This window comes from Sabethes cyaneus, chromosome 2 (assembly GCF_943734655.1).
Source record: "Sabethes cyaneus chromosome 2, idSabCyanKW18_F2, whole genome shotgun sequence".
NCBI classification, from domain to species: domain Eukaryota; kingdom Metazoa; phylum Arthropoda; class Insecta; order Diptera; family Culicidae; genus Sabethes; species Sabethes cyaneus.
Window position 1 is genome coordinate 83,247,089 of NC_071354.1, and position 26,039 is coordinate 83,273,127.

Genomic DNA, 26,039 nt, shown 5'->3' on the forward strand with positions numbered 1-26,039 from the left:
AGTTATGAGCAATCGAAGTTACACGTTAAACTTTACAATACTTTATAGCGATTTTAACCAAGATAATCTATCTAGTTTCAATTGTTTTAGTATTAAACGAGAGATCTAATTTGTATTTGTCAAATTTCTTAAGGATTGGTTCTACTGGTCAAAAGATATTTAAAAATGATTGATGAAATTTATTCAAGAAAACTTTAATGGCCAAACCTTTAATGGGACCAAACCTCAAAAACAGAATAATATAGTAAAAATGTGTAATTTTTCAGCGGGTGTTTCTTTGGAGCAGTTAATTAATAAAATATAGCACATTTTCTTACACTTTTAGGGTGATCGTGAATCCGCTTAAAAGGGTGACACAAATTTTAATATTTTAAACGCGTCATAAAAAAAATAGCGTCTTCACAAAAATTGTAGAACACATTAAAATAAGCAACTTTGCTGCAAATAGTAACTACCTATCTCTTACTGGTTACGAAATTTAATGACTTGTTTAAATAAACCACTCTAAAATCACACAAAGCAAAGCCATGGGTGGAAACGTCCTTAAGAAGTGATACGTATATAATTTGACTCTGACAGTTTTATGAAAATTACAAATTCAAAAACAAAATAAAAATAATATTTGTGCTGGAAATGCCCATATCAAATGACATATAAGATGGTATAACAAAGGTTCCTTTCACCACTAGGTGGATTAAATCGGTTTTTTCGAAAACATTCTACATGTTCCACTGGAAAACCACCAACTCAATGTCAAATGACGGAATTAAACGCACGTCTCACGCTAATAAAAAAACTATCAAAATAAATGTTTATACGTTCCACACTACCATACTACCAATGACACTGTCGATTATAACAATTCTTTCCAGAGGCACTAGAGGAGTCATGCATTTATTTTAACTGCAAATATGTCAGTACAGAGTATATATGGTGGAAAAGCTTGAGCACTTGAAATTTACAAGCAATCTTATATGTATTGCAAATTTATTAGTATTAAGGCCACAAACGGTCGAGTTGTAACATATTGAAATCGTGTGACAATATTGGTGATGGTTTAATGTATTATATTTGTGTGGGAGTTGGAATATTCTAAAAGAAAGTGAAAATAATATCATTCTAATACCTTATTGTTTTTTCAATTGCAGCTCTGGGAAAAGACAGTTAGGATCCAATGCCTTAGCTAAGTAAGTATAATACCATTGCGTTAATAATAACACGTGTTATGTCATTTTAGTTAACAACACCTCCATCAGTCATCAACAGAATCCGCTACTCACAGAACAAAACCAATCCAATGTTTACAAGCCAACCACAGCAAAAAAATATAGCGGAATCCGTAACACAGATATCGTATAAAGATAGCGGTTTGCCGGCCAAAACAGTCACATACCTCAACTCGCATTGCAAAACAGCGATCGTCAGAAATGTGCGACCGATTTCCATGTGGAATGAAACTTATTCGCCCGTGTTTGCTGTGACATTCGTTTAAGAGACCGACTTGTTGGACAATGGGATTTGCTCACGGGGTAGACACGCCATATTCCCTTGAATTCAAAGTTAAGAGTTGTCGACCTTCGCAATGGCACAACGCAACGGCCAAAGACGAAGTGGGAGGATTTACACATTTAATAGAATGAGTTTCTTTGATCTGTCATGAGGCTAGCATTGCCAGCGGGGGTTCGTCGTCTAAATAGAAAGTAGCACCACCGATGGTGAAGTATGCTACATAAAAATAAATTTATTGCGTACTTCTTTAGACTCCTGGTTTATGGCGTTTTGCTTCACTCTAGCCTAGCGTGATTCAGGAAGCTCAACCTATATGCCTCATTAAAATGGCTTGTCTTTTTATCATTTTGTTGCCCTCAGTGATATTTTTCCGGCATTCCAAACATGTTTCATTCGAGCTTGTTCAGTCGGACAGTGAGTTACCGCGCTTGAGCCCTGTTCGTGGTATGTAATTGATGGAACAAAAAGAATCGAAATGCTATAAATTATAGCAGCTTAGTTGCTCTGCAGATTTTGGATTGGCAGTGTTCGTGAGTTATAAAATTTTAGTTTGCTATAGAACACCCATAAACACAAGCGCTGCATTCATTTTTAGTTTGCTATAACTATTTTTACCCCTGGATTTATATACGAAAACGCTATAATGTTCCCTCTTTTCTTGTTTTCTCGGTATAATTTTCGAACAGTCACCTGTACAGATCATCGAGTTTCAACTCGTCCGGTCGGAGCTCAAACTGTGATACAGCAGAAGACATGTATAGCGATGTAAGTTTGGAGGACGTGCAAGATTTAAATCATAAGGTGAGTGGGTGGGTTTGGTTTGCTGTTTATTCATCATCATAACAATTTCCCATTCCCCGAAAGTATGTTACTGTGTGCTTGGGATCGGTTTTTCCCGCAGGTCAGAAAATTTTCAGCGAACCAACGGAACGAGCAACTGAATCACATTCGGTGAAAAATGACCGGGTGGTATGTGCAAGGCAAGGTCAGGAAAAATTGAACGATCTGATTCATCTGATGGAGTTTGATCAGCGTGTGGCATTGTAAACTGTGTTCGAGTGCTTGAAAAATGTTTTAATTAACATTTTTTTTCATTCTCATGTCATGGTTTGGTTTACTGGCGTGCTCGAATGGAACCACGTTTTTGAAAATCAACACTTTCAAATGAAATGGAAACCACCGGGCGGAATTAATATTCTGCTTACATTTGTACAAATTGCAGCTCTTTTTGATTCCGTCGATATCGGTTGTTATAAGCGAGATACTAAACTTTGGCAAATTGAAGCAATTCTATTTGTCGCCCGGAATCAATAGCTGTTGTTATACGAGATAATCATACAAATCGTCTGCATTGGCAACCAAAGTGCGCAAAAAGTGTTTCAAGTTCATCCTCATCAGAATGTTTACCATCGCTACAAAGAGTCACTGCAATTTATAGATGTGTTTGCGTCACAGATAAAATTACCTAATTATATTCAAACCGCTTCAAACTATAACAATTTTATGATTCTTTGTACTCCTGTTCTGAATTTACTGACATTTGAATGGTTGAAGAATAATTCGACTGTCGGCAATTGGTTTCAGAAACTCATCGAGTTCTATTATCTTTCGTTTCAAATCAGCTCAAGTCATTTTTACGTGTTACCATTTAGGTATTCTGATCAAAACCATTACGGTAAAATAAAATGATAACTGTTAGACAGGCATGCAGCCAGATTGTATAACAATTGGTGGCAAGTCGTTATGTATCGGGTAGCAATCATACCAACCTCAATAGTTTGTACTACCGACAATACGAAAGGCTATTATTATAGATGTAAGTTCCCAGACGACTTCGGGCAGAGCTATACAGGGGCTTTAACAAGTAGTCCATTTGTGCGGTGTAATGGTCAACCCATAAATTACCACCACGAACCGATCTCCCGTTGCGTTCATTGATTGGATAAAGTGAGTAAAGAGATTTTAATCTGATCTGATCTGATTATAATCTATTAATAAGCTTGCACAGTAGATACTGAAATTGTTCACTGCGATTATGTCATACTTTTAGAGTCCCCAACTGAAATTAAATTGTCAAGTGCTGTTGATTGAGTTGTGTTAACATTCTGTTAACATGTTCAAAATTTTAACTTTTTCACTCGTTACAGTTGAGGTAGAGTAGATTATAATACGCAACGAGTTCATTCACCTCTTCGACCTATTGTGTACACTGTTGTCAATATTTGATGTCAATCAAATGCTGTTCAACCTGCCGGAGATCAGTGATAGTTTTTGCTGGTTGGGGTCGCGAGCTTCAGAAATCGCCGCTCATGGTGTAATTTAATTTATTATTAGCAGCTGACAATTCAATGTATTATTATGCACTTCCATTTGCTTTGAGATTAGCCTGAAAAGTGAAACGATTCATCAAAGCGAGTGAAGATGAATCCTGTCATGCTGTGTTTGTATAAAAATAAGTTGTGCTTTATAAAAAATTCAACTGAAGAACTAGTGCCGTTTGCGTGCATTTCGATTTGCTCCGAACGGTTGTTTTCAATTTAGTAACTAAAACCGTCTTCTCTGTCACGGAACTGGTCATAACGTGAGACTAGAACACATGGCTTTGATTTATGTTTTAATGATGATCGTTTTTGCAAAAATGTATCCAGTTCCAGTCTATTCATTTATCAAGAAAGAGAGTCTTTTCTTAACTGAAATTGTTTTGCATTTGGCTTGTTTTAAAATGTCCTGGCGCTTTTATAGTTTTGCAATTTAATCTGGTCGAACGGAGATTTTTTGTGGTCATCATCCCATTGATTTAAATCCAATTATTAGTTATTAGTCCAATAGCGTCAGCTTTTAGTTAAATGTAGATTGCCTTTGCCGCCTCAAAGTTTCTGGCAATGACGCCGAATTTATCCACAAAGCCTGGGAGCTAGCTACTTTTGTAGAAAAGCGTGCCTCTTTTTGTTTTTCGATGCCTGTTCTTTGAATCACGCTCTCAAAGACGGTGTTAAATAACATTCCTGAAATGTGCAGGTAGTATATCACTCGTTCTAGAAAATCTGTACCTTTGCATTATTCTTGTTCTCCTTGTCGACACACGTGACCATATCACACTCTGAAAGGGAACTTCAACAGTATTCTCAAAACGTGCACGTGACACATCACATGATTAATGGTACCATTGATTAGTTCCGTGAGTTATCTGGGTCGTTCTCGTCCGCAAGATCTGTCATATTTATTTTCGATTGACTGCATCATACACTGCCTTGCAATCGATGAAAATGTTGAGCGAAAACTTGTGTACTCGCTACATTTTTGTAAACTGATTACTAGAAGCAACATGTGAAAATGGCCTATGTGCAAATGAGAGATTCGCAAAGGGATCGCGTCTCCTCTCTTCCGTTTATCACGGCGATGCAAAGGCAATTGAACGGATTAATTTTGCATGAAACAGTTGGTGGCGTTGTTAACTAGTTATTGGTTAAAAAATTGCATTGGAATTCGTTTATGTCGCTGTGGTAAACGTAAGAGAGCAGAAACGAAGAGAATCTCTCATTTGCACTTAGGCTCTTTCACATGTTGCGCGTGATTAGATCCGTGGTATCATGAAGTCCCATGAGACCCGCCTACTAGTGGACCACTAACTTTCTGGTCAATTGTGACACACATCGGAATAGGATTTGCGAGAGGTTTTTTGTGTTTTGTTGGCGGCTTTGTTGTTTCTCATCGTACTAATCTCCCATTAGAACTTGGAGTGTAGTACGTAGTACCTGGTCATCTGCTACTGACTCACCCAGGTCAGCTAGATCCCAGGTGTAGGATTACGATACATAGCTTCTACGGCATTGCATAGCCTGCTCACAGCTAAGCTAAGCAAAGCCTAGGTGTTACATTCCGTTATCGAAACTTGATCTTCGGTTTTTATACGACAGACTTCGCAGCCAGCTGTTAGAATACAGGACAATTGCAGGGCCAGTTGCTACGATCCTATTGATTTCAACAGCCTCTCCCAGCCTGCTCATAGAGGTTGTGTATTAATGACAACGCAGGGCTTCTTTAACTCCTCATGTTCATAATCCGTTTGCTAGTGCTGCTTCCTACTCAGAATCGTGGTCATCGTGGTTGTTTCGTGTTTGCTTCTAGCATCATCGTCGCGGGTTCACTGACATATCCTTCATTAGTCATCGTCGATAGTAGGACAGAAGTCCTAGTACCCTGAGTTCCCGGACGTACAAAAAGATTCACACAGAGTTCCTGGAATTCTTCGCGTAGGAATCCTGTGTGTCATCTGTAGGAAATTCTGCAGAAGATTTGTACAGAATGCCTTACTTGTGCAATCAGGGTTCTATTATGAGAATCGAACATTTGTCTTTACAAAGAAATGTCTTTACAAAGAAATAGGAATACCCGAGATTCTGAAAGCAGATTCCATGGTATTTTCGTGAGAATAATGTCGTCTCAAGCCACCCGTCAGCTTGTGGGTTCCTTAACTTGATATTAATATTGATATTGACCCACGAGACATCTGATCTCTGATCAGTTTGATAAGCAGCACTCTGATGGGTTTGATAAGCAGTCGACAGTTTTAGGGCCATGCATACCCCCACTAGGTAGTGATCTTATTCAATATCCGTCTCTCGATGAGCGCATACGTTGGTAATGTCTAGGAAAACCCATCGGTCGACGAGAACATAGTACTGGGCAAATCCCTCATTTCTTCTCTTATTTACGTTAAAGTCTCTGCGAAGAGTATGTAATTCAATAGAGCGCCAGGGATAGACTATATTTCAGCCGAAGTGCTCAAAGCTGACCCAGGTGTATCAGCCCAGATGCATCAGCTTTTCAGCACTATATGCGAAACCGCAACTTTTCCGGTGGACTGGATGCAGGGTATATACTGAATGCGGTAACTTTGTATGACTGTATTCCTCTCAAAGTACTCTATAAGGTGGTCCTCAACCGGGACAGCAAGCTGGCCGATCATGTGTAAACCATATCACAACGCTCCGCAGTATATTAGAGCAGATCAACGAACTCCAGAACGGTCTTCTGCAGATGTTCGTTGACCTCGAAAGGGCGTTCGACCGACTCAACCACGAAAACATCTGGAGCGCACTTAGGCGTTGAGGAATTCCAAATAATATCTTTCAATATCTTAGTAGCCAGACAACGCCCGATAGCAGTACCAAGACTGATATAGTCACACGGATCAAAAAGGCTAGGGGTGCCTTTGTAGGTCTGCGAAACATTTGGGGCTCAAACCAGATCACTCTACAGTCTACATACGAAAACCTGAAGTTTCAACTCAAAGGTTAAATCCGTACAGCTGTATACCTGCAAAACATGGTGTAAGGCAACGCAACGCAAAAACTGCAGGTATTTATTAATCAGTGTCTGCGATATATAATACATGCGTGGTGGCCTGACAACTAAATATCCAATGAAGAATATCCATCGTCGATGTCATCAATAGCCGATAGATCGTAGCAACTGGCCCTGTAATTGTACTGCACTCTAACAGCTGGCTGCGAAGTCTGTCGTATAAAAACAGAAGGTCAAGTTTCGATAACGGAATGTATGTCTAATCCGTCTTCATCTATGCTTCCGTATTTCTGTTTGTATCGGGCGCTGGTGATATCGGCAAAGGAGTTCTGAATTGGAGATCCAAGTGTGAGGCCACCAAACCTGAATGATGTACTGCATGCAGTGATTAACTTGCAGCTTTTTACGTTGTCTCCGTTGATACACACTAGGTCTCAAAGCCGTACAGTAGAACGGATCTTACATTTGAACTGGAAATTCGTGCTTTAGTTGGTAGAGTGAACTGATTTGAACGCCAAACATTTTGAAGACCTACGAAGGCTCCCCTGACCCTGACCTTACGGATCTGTGTGTCTATATCAGTATTAGTATGTCCGTCTGGCGTTATCTGACTGCCATGATATTTCAAAACTTGAACCTCCACAACCGCACTACTCAAACAGGTTTCATGTAACATTTAGACAAACGTTAAACGGATTTCAGGCGATTTTCAGACGACCTTTACGCTGATTTCAGTCGAAAAAAGATTTTAGGAAATATTCAGGTATATTTTTTGATGACTTTTATACTTTCAAGTAGCTCTTAGTCGGCTTTTAGAGGACTATCGGGTGCATTTCAGATGACTTTTAGTTAACTTTCAGACGATTTTTAGACGGCCTTTAAACGACTTACTGATAGCTTTCAGACGTGTTCCAGTTTATTTTCAGACAATTTTTCAATGACTTTTCGACGATATTCAGATGGTTTTGAAGTGATTTTCACATGCCATCCAGATGACTTTCAAAAGACTTACAGATGATTGAAACTGCTTTCAAAAGCTTTTCCACATGACATTTCGGCGACATTTAGATGCCTTTTTAAATTGACTTTTAGAGAGCTTCAGACAGCTTGCAGTAGACTTTCAAAGGACCTTCAGGTGACCTACAGACGACTTTCAGTTGACTTTTAAAAAATTTTCAGGCGACTTTTAGTCATCTTTTAGACGGTTTTAGACTTGAAGGCCGTCTTTCAAACGGCTTTCTAACGACTTTCGGATACATGAACTTCAGACTGTTTTCAGACGACGGTTACTTTTAGATGATATTCCAATCACGTTCAGGCAGCTTTTGATGAGTTTCTGAAGGTGAAGACTTTAAGATAACTTAAAAAAAACTAAATTCCTGGCGATTGCCAGTTGGCCGTTTCCATTTGGAACTTAAATGACTTTCAGACAATCAGGCAAAAGAGGATCAGGCTACTTTTCAGACAATAATCAGGCTACTTTTCGATGATCTTTGAAAAAACTTCCAGGCTTCTAGTGGAAAATTTCAGATGACTTTCAGTTGGCTCTGAGACAATGTTCAGATGGTCTTCAAACGACTTACTGATGGCTTTCAGATGATCTTCAGATAATTCTTAGGCTCTCAGACAACTTCCAGACGGTTTTAAGATGACTTTTTGCAGACTTTCAAATAATTCGAGACGACATTCAGATGACTTCCAGGAGATATTCAGACTGACTTGATGTGACTTTTAAATAACTTTTTAGATCAGCTTAAAATATCTGTATGATTTTGGGATAGATTTCAGACGACTTTTAGTCAACTTTCAGTCGATTTTCAATTAGCTTTCAGATGAATTTTAGACGGTCTAGATGATTTGTCAAACGTCTGACATGATGTCACTTCGACGGCTTTTAGTAGTCTTTACGATAGTTTTTAGATTTCAAATAGTTTTTAGATGATTTCTGGACATCTTCCAGATGATATTTAGATGACTTTAGGGCGACTTGTAGAGTAAATTCAGGCAGCCTTCAGACATCTATCGGATGACTTAAAAGCGATTTTCCAACGGATTTCAGATGAGTTACTAACTTACTACTACTTCAGCATCTTTGGCTCGAGCAGCACGTTCCTCACAATCATGTGGAAGATTTGTGCCTTAACACTTAGACTACTTTAGAGGATAGTCCGATGACTTTCATACGATTTTCAGCTTACTTTCAGAAACCTTTTAGGCGAATTTCAAACATTTTCCACATGACATTCATGACATGACCACACGACACTCAGATGCCTTTTTAAATTGACTTTCAGAGAGCTTCAGGCAGCTTTTAGTAGACTTTCAAAGGACCTGCACTACTGTGCAATCGAGGAAATTGTTCACTCTCATCGGCATTGTTATTGGGACGTTGACTATGAGATCTGTTGCTTTGGAGCTGCAGGAGAAATCATACTTGCTCTGCGTATCAGTTTGCCGTTAGGTGTGCAATAGGATGTTGCCTACCAAGTTTAGGTTATTTAATTGCACCATCGTCAAAGGGTCTCAAGGTAATGCTCGATATTAAAGCCATTAATGATTTCAATTAAGTAGGTACACAGCGCTGTGTCTCCCCGGCAGTTGTAGAATCCGACAAGAAGCCGTCGTTTACAGTACTTTGCCCGAAAACGCCTTCTACTGAGCCTTGATGAGTCGGACTAGCTTGTCTCCCAAGCAGCAAATATTGGGCACTTTTAGTTGCAGCAACTCATTTATGACTAAAATTAGTCACTTATCGGTTGCCATAACTGGTTTGTAACAACTGTGCTACTAGCGCTTGGACTCCCTTACCGCTTGGTACGTGTGTTGGTGGTTTAGTCGGGTAAATGCTTGTTCAAAATCAACAAGAGAAGAAGAAGAAAGTCCTGGAATTCGTTGATTTATTCCAATACAATACGGAGCTCATGATATGGTCCACAAATGACCGGCTATAGTATGGACTCCAGGGATATTCTTAAGTATGTTTAAATTACGTAACTAAACGTAAATTTACTTTTGAATGTGTGAATCCAAGCTGTTCTATTTTTGAGCTAACTCTGTAAATGTCTGAAGGTTCAGTAATACAAACAAAATTCATTACAGTCTATTTCACAATTATAATTCCAATTAACTTGCAAAACCATAAGACTATTCGCGTGCCGAGTAACATTACGGTTCTGCAAGTCGAAACAAAAACGGAGTGTGTAAGACGCTTCATAACCGAGCGAAAGATCCAGACATTTGCTCAATGTATAATACATGTAAAATTATACTGAAAACAAAACGTTATTTATTCTACAGCACGGAATAACTTCACCGTTCTTCTACACGATCCCTGCGTAGGAAAGAAGAAAAAAATCAACGGCAGCTAAAGCGAATTCCCATTTGCACCGATTCCACGTTGGCATTTAAGATCAGATGCCACTTTTTAATGGATGTCGTTGTGCGTTGTGCAGCACCCACGTTCCGGTCCACTCCGTCGTTGCGTTACCAGCGCCAGCAGGGCAGAGCGCAGAGCTGTTATATTAAAGTCAATTTTGCCACAATTGTTTCTCATTTCCTTCGAATGATCACTTTAGCAGGGCGAGCACACGGATGTTGGTGCGTTTTTTTTCTGTGGACAGTACTAAGAAAACGGAGGATTGAATCACTCCCACCAGAAAATGGGAGCTAGTGAGTGAGCTGGCATAAGTAAGTAATTGAAACTCTTCAACCGCGCAGCAGCACATTATTCACATATGTTTCGAAACAAACAAACGAGCTACTTGAACTTGGCTCCTCATGTAGTGTGGCAGAGCGTCGTCGTCGTCATAGAGGAATGTGTGCTTAATTCGTATTCATTAATTTACAACCCGCCTGCTCAAAGGAACAACGCACGGTTTGAAAACTAGACTGAAGTGAAGGTCTGCTGTAGAAAACGAAAAGTATGCGCTTATCACGCGACAGCTGCACAACTTCTTTTCTCTGAATCGTTACTTGGCTTGTGATAAAATTTCAGTCGAAAAGTCACACACCCCAAACGTTGCTGGTGTGTTACATTATGGTTAGTGCGACATTCAATTAGATATTTATGTTTCTCCTGCTTGATCTCGAAACTGCACTACTTTCTTTTCCTTTCTCTTAAGCCTTAATAACAGGTTGATATCAAATTCACTTTGGCACATGGGCACACATCGTGTCGGCATTTTTGAGGTTGATTTCAATCTCTCAATCTTTTATGATGCACTATTACTCGTCGGAATTTTATGACTAAATGAATTACACTAATAACCTTGAATATAGAATAAGCTTTAGTGTAATTTAATCCACCCTTTTCATTCCTTCGCCAAACTGGACTGCGGTATTCGAGAAATATGCAACTCCTACGATTATCAGCTGAAGTTTCATTTACTGGTGCCCAGTAGCGCCGCTGATAATTTGATTCCGAATCGTGGGATGTCGACGGTATTTAACCTTGCAGGAAACCGTTTAACCACAAACAGTTGGAAGCATTCCACGATCAACTCTGGCCAGGTTTTGTGGTGGGTGCAATGTGTTGGTTGAAATGATGATTACATTTGAGCCCGATGCAAATGAACTTGTCCTCCGTTAATGTTTTATAACATTGGCCTTTGAAATATAGTCATCTGACCTAGAAAAAGTTGCCATTCCTAAGCCAACCTAAGCCTAAGCCTAAGCATTGATTGTAGATAACGAATGCCGGAAGATATGAATGTTGAAATTCATTGTTTTTACGCCATCTGACTTCTTCCCAGCATAGCAGTATAGATGGTCGCCTTGATTGGAGCGCCCCTACTGATTTATTATTCTTGAAGTTTTATTGTGCCACACCACCATACCGTGTGAATAGCTGTTTTAATTAAATTTCCGTAATAGGTGATCCATATGCTTAATTTGTTATGCGGAAATTATTAGTCCACGACTTGACCATCAATTGTTGAAAATGGTACACTTTTCTTTTTTTTTTTGCTCGTCTGCTACTTATACTTTTCAAGGTTTGTATTGTTTACAGCAGAGATAAAACGCCAATTAGAGGAGTATGAATTTCTTTAGCTTTTTCAATTAAGTCTATTAGTGTCAGTTTAACGGAGATTAATGTTTGCTCAGTGTTAGAGGATGTCATTGTTGTAACGTGCGCAGTCTCCTCCTTTCTATAATTTCTTTTTTATGAAACTGATTTCATTTATCATATTCATCGCGCCACTTTTAGGTCGGCTGGCGTTTACCAAATGAAGTTTGTTGTTCATAAATATAGATAATTTTTTATTGTTCTGTGTCGGCTTTTGCTTTGCTGTCAAAAGTTAGTTTCGAACGACTGTAGCTCAACCGCTGGCTGTACCTATCGCAGTACCTATCAGTTTTGTGTTTGTGTGTAAATTTCGCAAATACGAGTTAAATCTAATTTTTATTGCCCCTCTGGGAAAATTTTGGCAGTGTTCCAAGAAATGTAGTGTACCGTGAAATGAAAACACCCGGCCGCTGCGGTTGCCGTTGCTTGGTTTATACACATGCGACTGACACTGATGATTTTGCTCAGCTGCTGCATGCGCTAAGGGATCTAAACTTGAAATGTTTCAATATCGCGAACGTACAGGACTCATTTCTAAAAATATCATTTGCGTCAAGGTTTTAATTTTTATGAATTAGAGTCGTACAACTATCCGGTTGTGTGTCAGTAGCTCTTTGAGAGTGCAATTTTTGATTTATTAAAATAGCATTCGAAGTAGGTTTGAAGCCATATGTCACTGATCCTATATCTGCGATCCACAGTGCCTGGGAGGATAAGTTAAGTTCAAATCGAGTTATAATTGGCTCTCATTATAGCTTGGTTTGATCAGCGGATCCCCCAGCTTGCCTTGGGTAAAGAGGAACTATACACATACTTAATAAGCGTTACTTTAATGACCATTCCTTATGTAATTTGGCGCTCTTTCCCCTTCACGTCTTGTCCCACTCTATTGGGATACTATAAAAACACCTTTGTTTCATTGTTTTTTTCTATCGTCCTCTCCGTCGATTATAAAAATTCCCACTTCAATCGTTTGCGCCCCGCTCGCTCTAGAAATCTTCGAACATTTATAACTTTCAACAAGTCATTAAAATTAACTCGTGTCAAATGGCGCTTGTGGGGTTTCTCAATCAAACGTTTCATTTGTTCTTAATGTTAATTAAAACAAATCAGCCCATAAGCCCATGACTCTAACTGGGAAAAGTAACAAACAAATAAACTAATGTTTAAATTACTTGAATAGTTTTCCATTCTAAGTAACATTCTCGAGTTGCATTGATTCGACTGTGAAACTACTTTCTTGCATCGTAGTCTGGTCACCACCTCAGAAACTTGGTTTTTCTTATTCACAGTTTTTGCAATTAGTTTTAATCAGGGATGGTTCAATCACTTTGATTCAATTTTGATTCATTTGACAGTACCGTTTCAGCCGAGCAAAATTTGATAAAGTTGTATATGGAACATTTGTTAAACTAGTTATTATCTACAATTTTGCTGAATAAAGGTTTGCTGTATCTTTTGTAGTTATGGTGCTCAGGGATGACACATAGAATTCTGTTTTTTGTTGGAAAAATCTGGCCATCTGTACAGCGAGGAAAAATATCTGTGCAAAAATCTGTCCAATGCAATACAATGAGAGTGAAAGAGACGGAGAGTCATTTTGCTGACTATTTCCGTATCTTTCACTCTCATGTACAAGTTCAAAAATCTGTTTAATCGGTGTAGTTGGCAAAAATCTGCATTCTATGCATAAATTCTGTACAATTCTGTTAAACACATAATAATCTGTGCATGTGGCAACCCTGGAAGACCCCAAAACACACAAACTCGTCTACTATCTAGATTTGGTTACCGTTTTTTTCCTGGGTGGACTCATCACTGCGACCAGTATAGTTGTGATATCGCCCGGGTGTTTGCTGTATAACCTGCACTGCATTATAGCAAAAAAATCGGTACATTGAATGAGCGATGTGCTTATTAAATTTTATGCGTGCTTGTGTGTATTGGGGTTTGCCCTTCCTTCAAAGCTTGATCTACCTTACCCACCTATTCCTCACTGCCAGTACTATCCCATATTATAACCGTCCCTGGCGAGGACTCATTCGTTCCTCTGACCAGTACACTTAACTGTAGGAGGGACTTTTGCACTGTCAAGAGGCTTTAGTGTGAAAACATAGAATTCAGCATGAAGGAAGGGTAAACGAGGGGGGCCTGAAAATGAACCCATGCTGAAGTCACTTGACATCGAATGGCTTGATTCTACTAAGATTCGAACCCATGACCACTCGCTTGTCAAAGCAGACTCGGTAACCTTGCGGCTACGGAACCCTCCATTGGTTACCGTTACTTCGCACTTATCATTAGAAATTAATATTCTTTTTCTTACGTATTTTGTATTCGACGCATTCGTCGCCGATACAATTCCCTTGGCTTTGTGTGAGTTCCAAGATAGTTTAGCGTCTAGGATTAATCCAAAATATTTAACTGAGACTTCGAAACCATTTGCGAAATCCATAACTTCGAAGCCATCTGCCTTTAAGTCTCTCAGAAGATAGTCAGCTACCAATGACCAAAGCAGAAGTGAGGGAACTCCTCCTTATGGGCAACCCTTGGTTTCAGTTACCCTTGTTGACAGCCGTCGCAGCTCCATGCCGTGGAGAAGGTTCCATTCGACAATAGTATTATAAAATTGTCTTTTCTTCATTGCATTTGAATGAATGAAGCGGTGCAAATTGATGCAATGTACACGGACCTGAAAAAAGCGTGTGATCAGGTGGATCACGGCATTCTTCGTGCTTGGCTGGAGAAGCTAGGAGTTTCTGCACCGTTCACTGAAATACGAATGGCCGAACGTCATATTCGACCGAAAATAATCACGGCCTTCAACTTGCACAAATGTTGGGTATATGCTGTCCTTACTCGCTGCCGCTCGTTCGGACTTAACTAAGGGATAATCCCTACTAGTCAGTAAACCTAGGAAAATGCATGCACCTAAATAGAAGTGGTTTCTGCGGAGGGAGGCTGCCCGCAGTGGCCGGCGCTTCCGACGGCGGGTCACCGGCGTACACTCGCGTCCTGCGGCCGTCTCGTCCTGAATCATCTAGGAAATATTTGCTACTAACACGATCAATAGGCCTCGCACCCTATAATAAACGTGAATCAGTTGCGCTTAGGAGAAGAAACAACTATCAATCGTCTATACTATATCTACCAAAATAAAAAAAAGACGTAGAGTATGTCTTGTTTTTCTGAAACTAAGGTACAGAATTTTACGAAAAGCTTTTTTCCTTCACCTATCATTGACGCTGATCATCACAAAGCTGCGAGTGGAACAAAAGGCAATGCAGGGGAAAATTTTAAAGGTTTTTCGAGAGGATGTTTCAAATTCGCGGAGAAAAATAGATGAAAAAATTTATTCAAAATGTGTAAGGTCTAACAAAATGAGCAATAAAAATTTTGTAAATTTGGGCATTCTGGGAAAACTCGGCCTTTCGTAATTCGGCCTTTCGCGATTCGGCCTTTCGTGAATCGGCTTTCTGTGACTGTTGTTGGAATTCGGCCGTTTGGATTTCGGCCATTCGTGATTCGGTCATTTGTGTTTCGGCCCTCTGCAAGTGGCTGCACTCGTACTTAACACACCGTAGGTTGAATGTGATGATCGGAACCATCTCTGGCGTACTACAGGAGAGCAACCTTGGACCCCTCATCTTGTCTCTTTTTATAAACAAACTATCAGCTCTCTTGCCCCCAGGCTGTCGGTCTTTTTATGCCGACGATATAAAAATCTTTAAGGTAATTAAATTGTGCAACAAATTTGTAGATTGGTGCCAGAATAACATGCTTACCATCATCATCTCAATGTGTGACATTTATTTTTTAAATTGCGCTCTCGTAGATGATAAATTTGTAATTGCACTATTGTATGTATTTTATATCGTAGGTGTTCATATCATGAAGACCACCTAGAGTCCGAAGATATTTTTACAAATAAAATAAAAATAAAATGAAAATTGGTCACTGATAAATAGCAAACAACTCCAAAGGCTCCTTCGATATTGAGAAATGCACCTAATGCGCCTTTCTTTCGATAAAAAAGACTTTTCAATTTTTGACACAAGCGTCTGTAGTGTTGTGATTGTAGATTTACCAGCTTGGTGCGCAAAATGGTGCCCCTCAGATGGCCTCGATGTACCGTGCTGGTCTAACAAGCCAGTGGTCGTATAGGGCTTTTGCTACACACACATGCAAGACATCTGTTGGGCACACAGTGCATTTTTTCCTATTCGATGCAGCAAAAACGTGCTGCATAAAATTATCATTTTTTCTAAAGTTATTCATCATTTTAAGGCAACTAATAGTCAAAATAACCGACAAATGTTCCCTGAAATATATGCTGACTTTTGGTAACTAGGGTTTCGGTGAATTCGCGTTAAATCGGTGTCCCAAATATACTGTTTTTTGAAGCAGTATACGGCATAGGCCAAGTTGAAAGTAACGGAATATAAAATTGGTTTTAGTATAATAAATTGCTTTCTTAGCCGAAAGCAACTGCTGGCTATTGATATTTGTTTAGTTTTATCCCGCTAACATAGGTCATAGTTACATTTTTGATCATTGCTACCGCGTCTTAGCTTATCTGTTGAAAATAATTTTTTTATTTAGTAAACAGATATATTACCTTGCCATATGTATGAAGCAATTTGTAATTTCTGTTTTAAATAAAGAAAATAAATCAAATAAAAAATTTTGCTCTTCCCAGCCCGTGTGTTTTATATGGCGCTGTCACTTTTGCCTGCCCAACAGATCTCCAATACATATGCACTCTGCAAACACCCTATGTTTGAATGTCAGCTGAGAGAGACTATTACAGTTAAGCGCACACCCTTAGATCTCGCGAAATTTAGTGTTTACCAGAATCTAACCAAACTGAGCGTAAACTGTAGTTTAATGGTGATCTACCATAAGTTCTAGGGTAAATTTCGTACGATTTCGTTAAATTTCGGTAAACACGAAATTTGACGAAATCTCGCACAGCATTAATTAAAGTAAATAGGATTATAGCATTAGCTGCGCTATTGTTCTGTACTCTAACAGCTAGCTGTGAACTCTGACGATTAAAATCAAATGGTCAAGTTTCGAAAATGCAATGTAGCACCGCTTTGCTTTTTTTCGCAAACTGGTATTTAGATAATGGGTCATTCAAACTCAAGTGACTAAGAAAATTCTAAACGTGTGATAGACCTTCACGGATTTGAACCAAATTTTGCCAGATTGTTTATTTTAGGTCAGAAAATGAAAATCCAAATTTTGGTGCAGGTTGGACCTCCCCTTGATTAATGGGAGCACCTACAGACTGAAAGGCTGGCAGCACTGTTAGGAAAAACTTTGTTATATATTGTATAAATGTTTTTCCAATATGGCAAAGTATTTTTACATTGCATAGAGAATCACTTCTTCAAGAAAAACTTATTTTGCCTTTCGTTTTACATAAAAATAGAGGTGCTCCCATTAATCGAGGAGAGGTCCAACCGGAACCAAACTTTGGATTTTTACTTTCTGACCTGGACCAGATTGTTTATTAATCTGACAAAATTTGGTTCAAATCCGTGAAAGTCGATTACACGGGTCTCGGACACTTCGCACGTAGAATGACCCATATCTAGGCTTCTGTCGTGCTCTGCAAAATATCTCAATTCTCGGGGTTTTACTGGCAAAGCACAGAAGACGAGTCGATTTGCTCTTTCTCAGTCGGGTGTTACCTTCTCCGACGCGATGAGTTTTGTTTTGCTTTTGCAGTGCTTTGCTGCTTTGCTCTGCCGGCGAGTGAGCATCAGTTTAGTTTCATCGTTCTTTTTCTGTCGGAGCGGTACCGAATGCATGCTCTCAAGGTCACGGAGCAAATCGTTCCAGTCCATATAATTGCCTATCGCATATTCTCTTTGTGACACGGAGCGAATGGTCGCGTGTCTCCAGTGTGCGAAGAAAATATTAGCTCTGCTTGTCGATGTGCTCCTTCTGTGCAAGATGAGTGGTCGTAAGAGAAAACAGTATTCAGGCATCGTCCGGAGGGAGAGCAGATTGCTCTGCATAAGATGAGCCAAATGAAGCCTGCGCCATATCTCATTTTGTATTGGTCAGAAAGCTTTTGGAAGCGGTTTATCACGCTTTTCTGCTTGTGATATAATACAACTATCATGAGTCGACAAAACAGACGGTAGAATTTAATATTCTCGTTTTAATTGGCTATCAGTCTATTGACAGTAGAACAGATTTTGTAATCTGTTCTACTATCAATAGACTGATAGCCAATTAAAACGAGGATATAATACAACTTTTATCAATCTCCACGCAGACAAATGTGATTTAGATTCAAACTTGCCTACAAAAACTTGATTGTGCTGATTCTCCGTTTTGAATCTGAGCTGGGAAACTCTGATCTACACCTACCAGTTTATAAGGTTGAAAGGATTTCGCTGCACTGCCTAGCATACCAGCAACTTTGGTTGTCACCTCTTTTCATTTTGTGTCACAACTTATGCCCGAGTTGAGAACAGCCTTACCAAGAGAAGATCGTCTTCTTTCTTCCGTTCGAATGGTCCTTAGTAAGAGCCTTATTAAGTCTTGCCACAATTGGAGTATCTTCAAGGCTTTCACAGTTGTAGCCCAAGATTTTCATACTGATCGTCAGAGTTCTTTGCTATATTTGGTTGGGGCTTTCCTATATTGAGTCCAGTCTAAAGTAATTTTTGTAGTAATTGTATTGATCAGTTTTCGCGCCGTTTGGCGAAGTCGTTCGGTTTTACGCTTCTATCCAGAGCTCGTCGGTTTCTTTCCTTCATAGGCTGTATACCTTTTTATAGAGTGCGAGTTTAGCGGGAACTTGTAGGCTGCGAGGCTTAAGCTGGCTGCGCTATCTGTGAAAGATCCTATTTACAGCAACTATCCGACCTTTTACTTCCCGGCTCACGTCGTTGTTACATGTCTTCAATGTTGGTAGTCCATCTAAGGCAGGCGACTTCATGGATCCCTCAAAAGTATTTCTACCTACCACCATCATTGTTTCAACATCCGAAGGATCGCCACATACTCTACCAGACAATCACTCCTTGTTTAAGAAGGTGTTCCGGCAGACACGTGAGATTTCATGATGATGGTACTGCTTCTCTGCAAGCCCGCCCTTTGGTATTGGTCGCACTATCAAGGATGGCATGTATCAGCGCAATCAATTCTGTTGGAAAACCATGCTCAAGCTTGATCCGCCATAACTCATTTCGCTTAACTGAATCGTATGTCGCCTTGAAGTTTATGAACGGATGGTGAATCTGTAAGTTGACTGGAAGTTGTGAAATTTATCAAAGATCTGCTGTATGGGGAACACTGGAAAACCGCACTGATATTCGCCAACAAAGGTTTCCTACAACGGTCTCAGTTTATGAAATGGGATACAGGAGATAATTTTGAACGCTTTAATCTAGGAGAGTTATGCCCCGATAACTACTTTATTTAAGTGATACCACCTAGCTTCCTTGTAGGGATTGAAATGGCTAGATGGGAAGCTGAATTTAATTAACATTTTAGATTGAGTAGTTTTAAAAAAAGCAGTCTAATATTCGATAAGAGTAAGCCAAATTCGTCGTGAAAAATAAAACTACACTCTGCGACAGCAAAAATATTATTCAGGATGACCGCTCCGCTTAAAACTGTTTGATCTTTGTTTAGAAAAGCAATTCCGAACAGAATATGTATGATTAAAATGTAAAATTCTAATAGTATTTTCGAAATGGAAGAGAAATGAATGACCTATCTGCTGCTGCTGCAGTCATTCAAAAATTCGCATATGCATTACCCAGCAACCGACGACTGACTGACTGCCATATGGATGGCAAAATCTGATGCCAAATATAGAATGTTTATGGATATGGATATCACCTCCAGCAACAGTGTGTTGTATAAGCGCACAAATGTGCTACAGTCACAGTCAGTTGGTGCAGTCAGTGAGAGGATTGATTGAGATTCGTTTCGCCCGGCAGGAGGTCGTGATCAGTGCCAATATGTTTCAGTTTCATCACTAACGATAATTTGTCGCTGTTAAAGCCACCATTAAAGCGATCCGAAAGCATCGTTGTTGCTCTGCTGCTGAACGTCGTTGCTGTCTCCGACAATTACCTACTACCTACTGTACGTTCTGTGTTTATAATTTGAATTACCATTGACTTCAAACCACGGTATGCAAATCGCATGAGATCATCGCTGCGAAAGTTTTGTAGGTTTTGAATTTGTTCTTTGTTCTTGAACAAAATATGTAATTTGCATTTCTTTCTTCTAGTAGGTAATTATCACTTAAGTTTTTCATAACATTCAATCTTGTTTATGCAAAGTTTACATATTTTTTAACGCTAAATATACAAACTAGATAAACATCTGGTTGGTGCAAACGAAACGTTTAGTTTGACCTTCCATATTGATTACGGAAATATTTTTTGATGAGCATGTAAACACAACTTCATGACAGGAGTTGCGACGGTGAGTTTCGTACTTTCGGCGTGCAGATTGAGCAGTACGAGTGTGGAACAGGTTTTGTTATTTGCGAAACTCTTCACTTGAAAATCTTTATTCTCCTTGTTAGTATGACAGCTGTTTACATTTACTATTAGCATTGTCGTTTTTCAATGGCTATATCATTTCATATGAAGCTGTTCTTTTAGGTACAATTAGTAATCCCCATTGAGCTTCTAGTTGGCAACACCGCCCTCGTTATGCACAGCTAATTACGCTTACTATTTGCCATGCATAATGATTTAACCGCTTTGCTCAATCAACAACAAATCCCATCAAGGTAAATCAGTAGTTTTAATCTAACGAATTGGAAATATTTCTATCGTAAACAAACATTTCAGTTTACGTTATACTCCAATATTTTAACTTTAATCGGATAATCTACATCAAAGCAGTTAATACTGTTGCTGCTATATGTATTGCCTTCGGTTTCGAAAACTGATGCTATATCTTGATGCATATATTTTTAACCTCTACCTAAATGTTTGCCAGCAACTGAACTGGCAGGCAGCATACCACAGTCGATAAATCACTTAGGAGCAAAGCTAGTATAACCTAGCGATATCACACGAGGCAGAACGTCGAGCGCACGAATTTTCCTGCAACTAGTTGCATTCGGTTACGTTCCGCTAGGGTGGCGCGATTTGACATATGTGAAAAATAAAATATATTTTTTGCTGCTATGATTTCAAAATTAAGAACCATGTATTTTAACAACAAAATTCCAATGGAATTTGGTTTTCTGCTTTTTTGTTCGACAGACTTCGCCGTCTTTTGCTAGTGTACTGGAGATCGTCGCGTAGGTATTGCTTCGATCCTATTGACTTTAACTGCCTCTCCCAGTCGAAATATGAACATGGCCTGTTAGATCAATCTTGTACCTCACGGCTAACTGTGAGGGAATCTTGGGGAATATATTCTAACATCAGATCGTTAAATAAAACAATTTTGGAATTTAAGTAGCAATTTTGGTTATCGCTAGCTACCCAAGCAGCACATATTTGGCACTTTTAGTTGCAGTAACCCGTTTATGACTAAAATTAGTCATATATCGGTTGTCACAACTAATTTGTAACAACTGTGCGTAATACCACCCCGACACGTGCATGTGGACTAAACTCTGTACAGAAAAATCAACAAAATAAACATTGGGATTGTTTTGTTTATGTTGCGTTAAGCTATTTGTTACTGCATCAAATTAACTCTGTCGGAATAGCATTTTTTAACAACTTTTTATGAAAGTAACGCAAGTTTATTCCACCAGAATTACAGTAATCCCTCGAATAAGGCAGTTCCGAATAGAAACAATTCCAATAAGCACGGTCTCGTGTGATTCCATTAAGGCGGTCGAACGTCTTTATTGAAGTCTACGCAGCATATCGGGAATTGACTTAATTGAAACCAACGTGGAATAACTCGTGATTCTGATCGTGTTTAGAGGTATGTTGTCTTTGGCAAAGTTGTTCAGTAAAGTAGGGCCTTGGGATGCAGGCGGTAGTAATTCAAGATTTTCTTTCTAAGTGGCGCTACACAGAGGGACGGAATAAAAAAGGCGGACTTCAGCTTTTGTGGAGAAACTACCAAAGCTTAGAAATCTCATATTCAATTCATGCAATACTGCTCTTTCTTTGCTGTTTCTAGTAACATAAAACGAGCACAGCATTGCCAGCCTGAAATCAACGATTTGGGCGAATCACGTTCATGTTCGTGTTGTCAGGTTTTGGTTGATTTTAAAATGAAGGCAGTTTAAAAAACTTAGCTTTGAGATCTAATAGATCCAATCTAAAGAGATATAATAGCCTAGAGCAAGAAAATTCACTGACGGGTTAGCCGAGTAATCATTCAGCACTGCAATTCATGTATGAATTGTTTTGAAGGGTAGAAAACTGAGAAAGACAAACACTGTCAATAGTTTAGTAGTCATGTCCAGACCCATAGCGTGACATTGTGGCGCCCTAGGCGAAAACCCAATTTGGTGCCCCCTTCCCAGTAAACTATTTGGTTTGTATATCTCGATTGCAACTGGGAAATACGACATCATATCTGAACAAAAAAGTTATATTTCAGGTTAGATAAGAGCATATATGTACCAAAGTTTAAGGCAATATACGTGCGAAAATTTTGACGATTATTTTTAATTCTATCTTGCATTTTATACAGCGGTTTTTATAATACGCAACTTAATACTCCTGAATATATGATTGAGATATAACTAAATATTGCAATCATCTATACTGCTTTATAATTCACAGTCATGAGTTGTATATGAGCACACACACGACTGCAAAACAAACAAACAAACAAACAACTGTTCACTTTGTTTTGACATACTCTAATCATTATGCAATTCCAATGTTAAATTGACATGAAAACGATTTAATGTGAACTTTCTATTACGATCTTGTGTTATCTGGGTTGTTCCCTAAATCAGTGTTCCTTCAAGGTTTTCATTTTTTCGTTTTCGTCCTTTATCCAATACACCATGGATTCGTTAATTCGTTAATCGTCATGACTGCATTTCAGCTGATTCGTTGAGTTGTTTTCAATGGAACTTTCGCGATGGCCAATCAAAAAATAGACGTCGGCATATTATTCAACCTTTTCGTGGCCTTGGCGATCAGCTCCTTCTCGGTTTTGATCACAAACTTATTGTAGTAGTTGGGAGAGTTGGCGATCATCGGTACAACGTTTATCTTCAGCCGGTTCATCACCCCAAGTTAGTTATTGGCGTGATGGGCTAAGGCCAGGGCCAACCAAAAACCATGCACGTTCTATGCGCGATCCTTAGAGATGAAGGGGGCAATTTCCGGTAAATACTTTGTACTGTACCTTCGTATCTCCTTGTGCACCGTATAGTATATCACTATTCACTATTCGTTGTTAGCAATAGCCCGTGGTAGATCAACGGATCTCGGGGTTGCTCGAAGGACTTATTTCTTCAGTCGGCGATAGCCCGATTGGGGTCGCATTGAATACACTAAGTCTGAAGTCGAAATGGCTTGCTTTATAAGTCGAAGGGTTTGCTTTTATAGTTGAATTTTGGTGAAAAATATCGGTAATGCATATCGATATTTTCCCTATTCTAAAAGCATTCTTAAAGCTAAAAAGAGATAGACTACTGGGACAGAAAGATTCTTTGTTCGATACATTTGGTTCTGTAATTGGAATTGTAATTTGAATCCTTACTGAACACCGAGTCACATCGGCCACCGACGCGTCGGAGAGTCAGCTCAGCACAATGCGTGCACTTGTGAAGTGTATGCATGGCGCTGGTGCTTGCGTTCGGTGCCCGCCGTGTGTCTCAATACGGTCGAAGTTGTCTGTTTTGTTTTGACCTGTTGCATAATATTTGTTTACATGATGATGTGTATGGCTAGGGTAGAGTACGGATAGTACAACCGTAAATCCCGAACAAAACAACAGTGACTCTTCTCGCTGATCGTCAGCCACAAAAGAATCTTCTTAGGAAAGATTTTCTTGACGTCATCGCTTATGTTCTTGGTGGGGGACTTAAACTACTCGATCCCCTGCCAATCGTTGCCGCCCAGCGTCAAGTAGCTTTCGTCGCCCATTATGAACGCGACCTTCACCAGTACCTTCAACCGTTCACTGGACGATTGTATGCTACTCAGACACTGACGCTTCAGCAAAAAATGTCCATTTTGGCTCAGTACTTCACCATTTGGTCGGTTGCTTCGACCTCCCGGCCCACAGTGGGACCATTCTGGAAAAAGGCTGTCAAAAGTCTTTTCTCGCTTTTCATGACGTTTTCGAGCTTAGGTGTCTTAGGAGAAGTTTCATAAAAAAGTATTCTGCATCCAATGACATTTTCATATAATTAGATATTAAGGGGATAACAAACTTGGAAAAATTATTTTTTTATAGGAACTAGATAGCATGATCATGTGTTTGGCAAAGTTGTAGAACTTTTGCCAAACACATCAGTTTTTTAAACTTTTTGAACACAAGACCTCATCTAACAGGTTCGACATGTTTTACAAACTTTTGGATACTATCAAAATACGTAACTTCCTAGAAGGTGTAAATATCATATGTTGCTTTTTTGCTTTAAAAATTGATTTGAAGCATAAATTTTACCGTTTTAACAAGTATTTTTTTCCGTAAATAGGCACCTACTGGCAGCTAAAGTTAGCATCGCTTGAACCACCATAGAATATAGTATAAGTGTGCCTAAAATCTCGGCCGGGTCTAATCGGGCATTTTGGTTATTTTAATTATGAATTACATACATATATGCTGGTTTTAGTAAGTTATCAGGGTTTTATTATTCGTATATGTTCATAATAATTTCATTGGACCTCGTCCACGCTTGTTTCGCTATCTGTTGCAGAATTATTTTCGTTCTGGTACTTTTGTAAAAGTTTGTATGCTTTACACCAGACCAGACCCGGCCGAGATTTTTGACACACTTATATTATACTCTATGGCGGTACACATTGCTAACTTTAGCTGCCAGTAGGTGCCTATTTACGGAAAAAAATACTTCTAAAAACGGTAAAGTTTATGCTTCAAATCAATTTTGAAAGCAAATAAAGCAACATATGATATTTACACCTTCTAGGAAGTTATGTTTTTTGATAGTATCCAAAAGTTTGTAGAACATGTCGAACCTGGATGAGGTTTTGTGTACAAAAAGTTTAAAAAACTGATTTTAAGGGGGTCACGACAGAAAGTCAATTATATCTCGCAAACCATATGATGCAGATACTTAGTATCTTTATATGAAAATGTCATTAGATGTAGAATACTTTTTTATAAAACTTCTCCTAAGACACCTAGGCTTGAAAACGTCACTGAATGGTCCCACTGTGCGGCCCAAGGCGCGGAACGATGAGACCACCTTGTTTACCTTTTTCGCGGGGGAGGATGTTGTAATTGCCAGATTGGATTTCTTTAGCGGATACCAAGTGCTCCACCATGTCCAACTTTTTCACTACGGGATGGAGCTGGCAGTACGAACAAAGCATCGAGCGTAATTGTTTGGCTTTCCGCCATGGCTGTTGCATGCAAATCAACTGGTAACGCGGCATGAAAACTCGCTCAGTCCAGTTTTTAATGCATATATGTTACTGCTAATGCTTTACTGAAACGCAGGCCCTTTTTGGCGCTTCCACGAGCTAGCGCCCTTGGCGGGGGCCAGTCTGACCAACCGCACGCTATGGCGCTGGTCATGTCTATAGGCTGGCAGATAAAAGAATATTACCAGGGGTAAAAGTGTATGCGCTGAATGCGTTTTATATTCGAGTTCATGCAGGGCTGCCAATTTTTTCGACCGCTGGTAGGAACCAATTAGGTCCCGTCCTTTATGCTACGTAGACTTTTTCATTAAGAGGACATGACTTACTTACTTCTACCAGCATAGAGCTGGTTACATTGATTTGTAACCCAATCCTCCCAGTCCCCTTTTTTAGTCTGACATAGATTATCTCCGTCATCCTAAGGTTTCTAGTAATAATGACGAAGTCGTTTGCGAAGGCTCAGAAGGCATTGGCTACTCTTGCTATAGATCGTTCCACTCGTGTCGATGCCCGATCGTCGGATCACATCTTCAATAGTGATATTGAAAACATGAATGAATGAAAACATACAGGACAGTCCATCCCTTTGCCGCAATTCTCTGCGCAATTCTAAAGAACTCGAG

The 26,039-nt window shown here is 39.3% G+C and overlaps 1 protein-coding gene across 14 annotated transcripts in view; it reads left to right on the forward strand.

Moving 5' to 3' along the window:
- Nucleotides 1-26,039, forward strand: part of LOC128738154 (rab11 family-interacting protein 4B) — a 222,558-nt gene that overhangs the window by 110,591 nt on the left and 85,928 nt on the right. For all 14 annotated transcript variants that reach the window (XM_053833053.1, XM_053833052.1, XM_053833065.1 and 11 more), the window contains exons 7-8: nt 1,149-1,187; nt 2,196-2,310. In XM_053833053.1, coding sequence (XP_053689028.1) covers nt 1,149-1,187; nt 2,196-2,310 — 154 coding nt within the window. The remainder of the gene's footprint in view (nt 1-1,148; nt 1,188-2,195; nt 2,311-26,039) is intronic.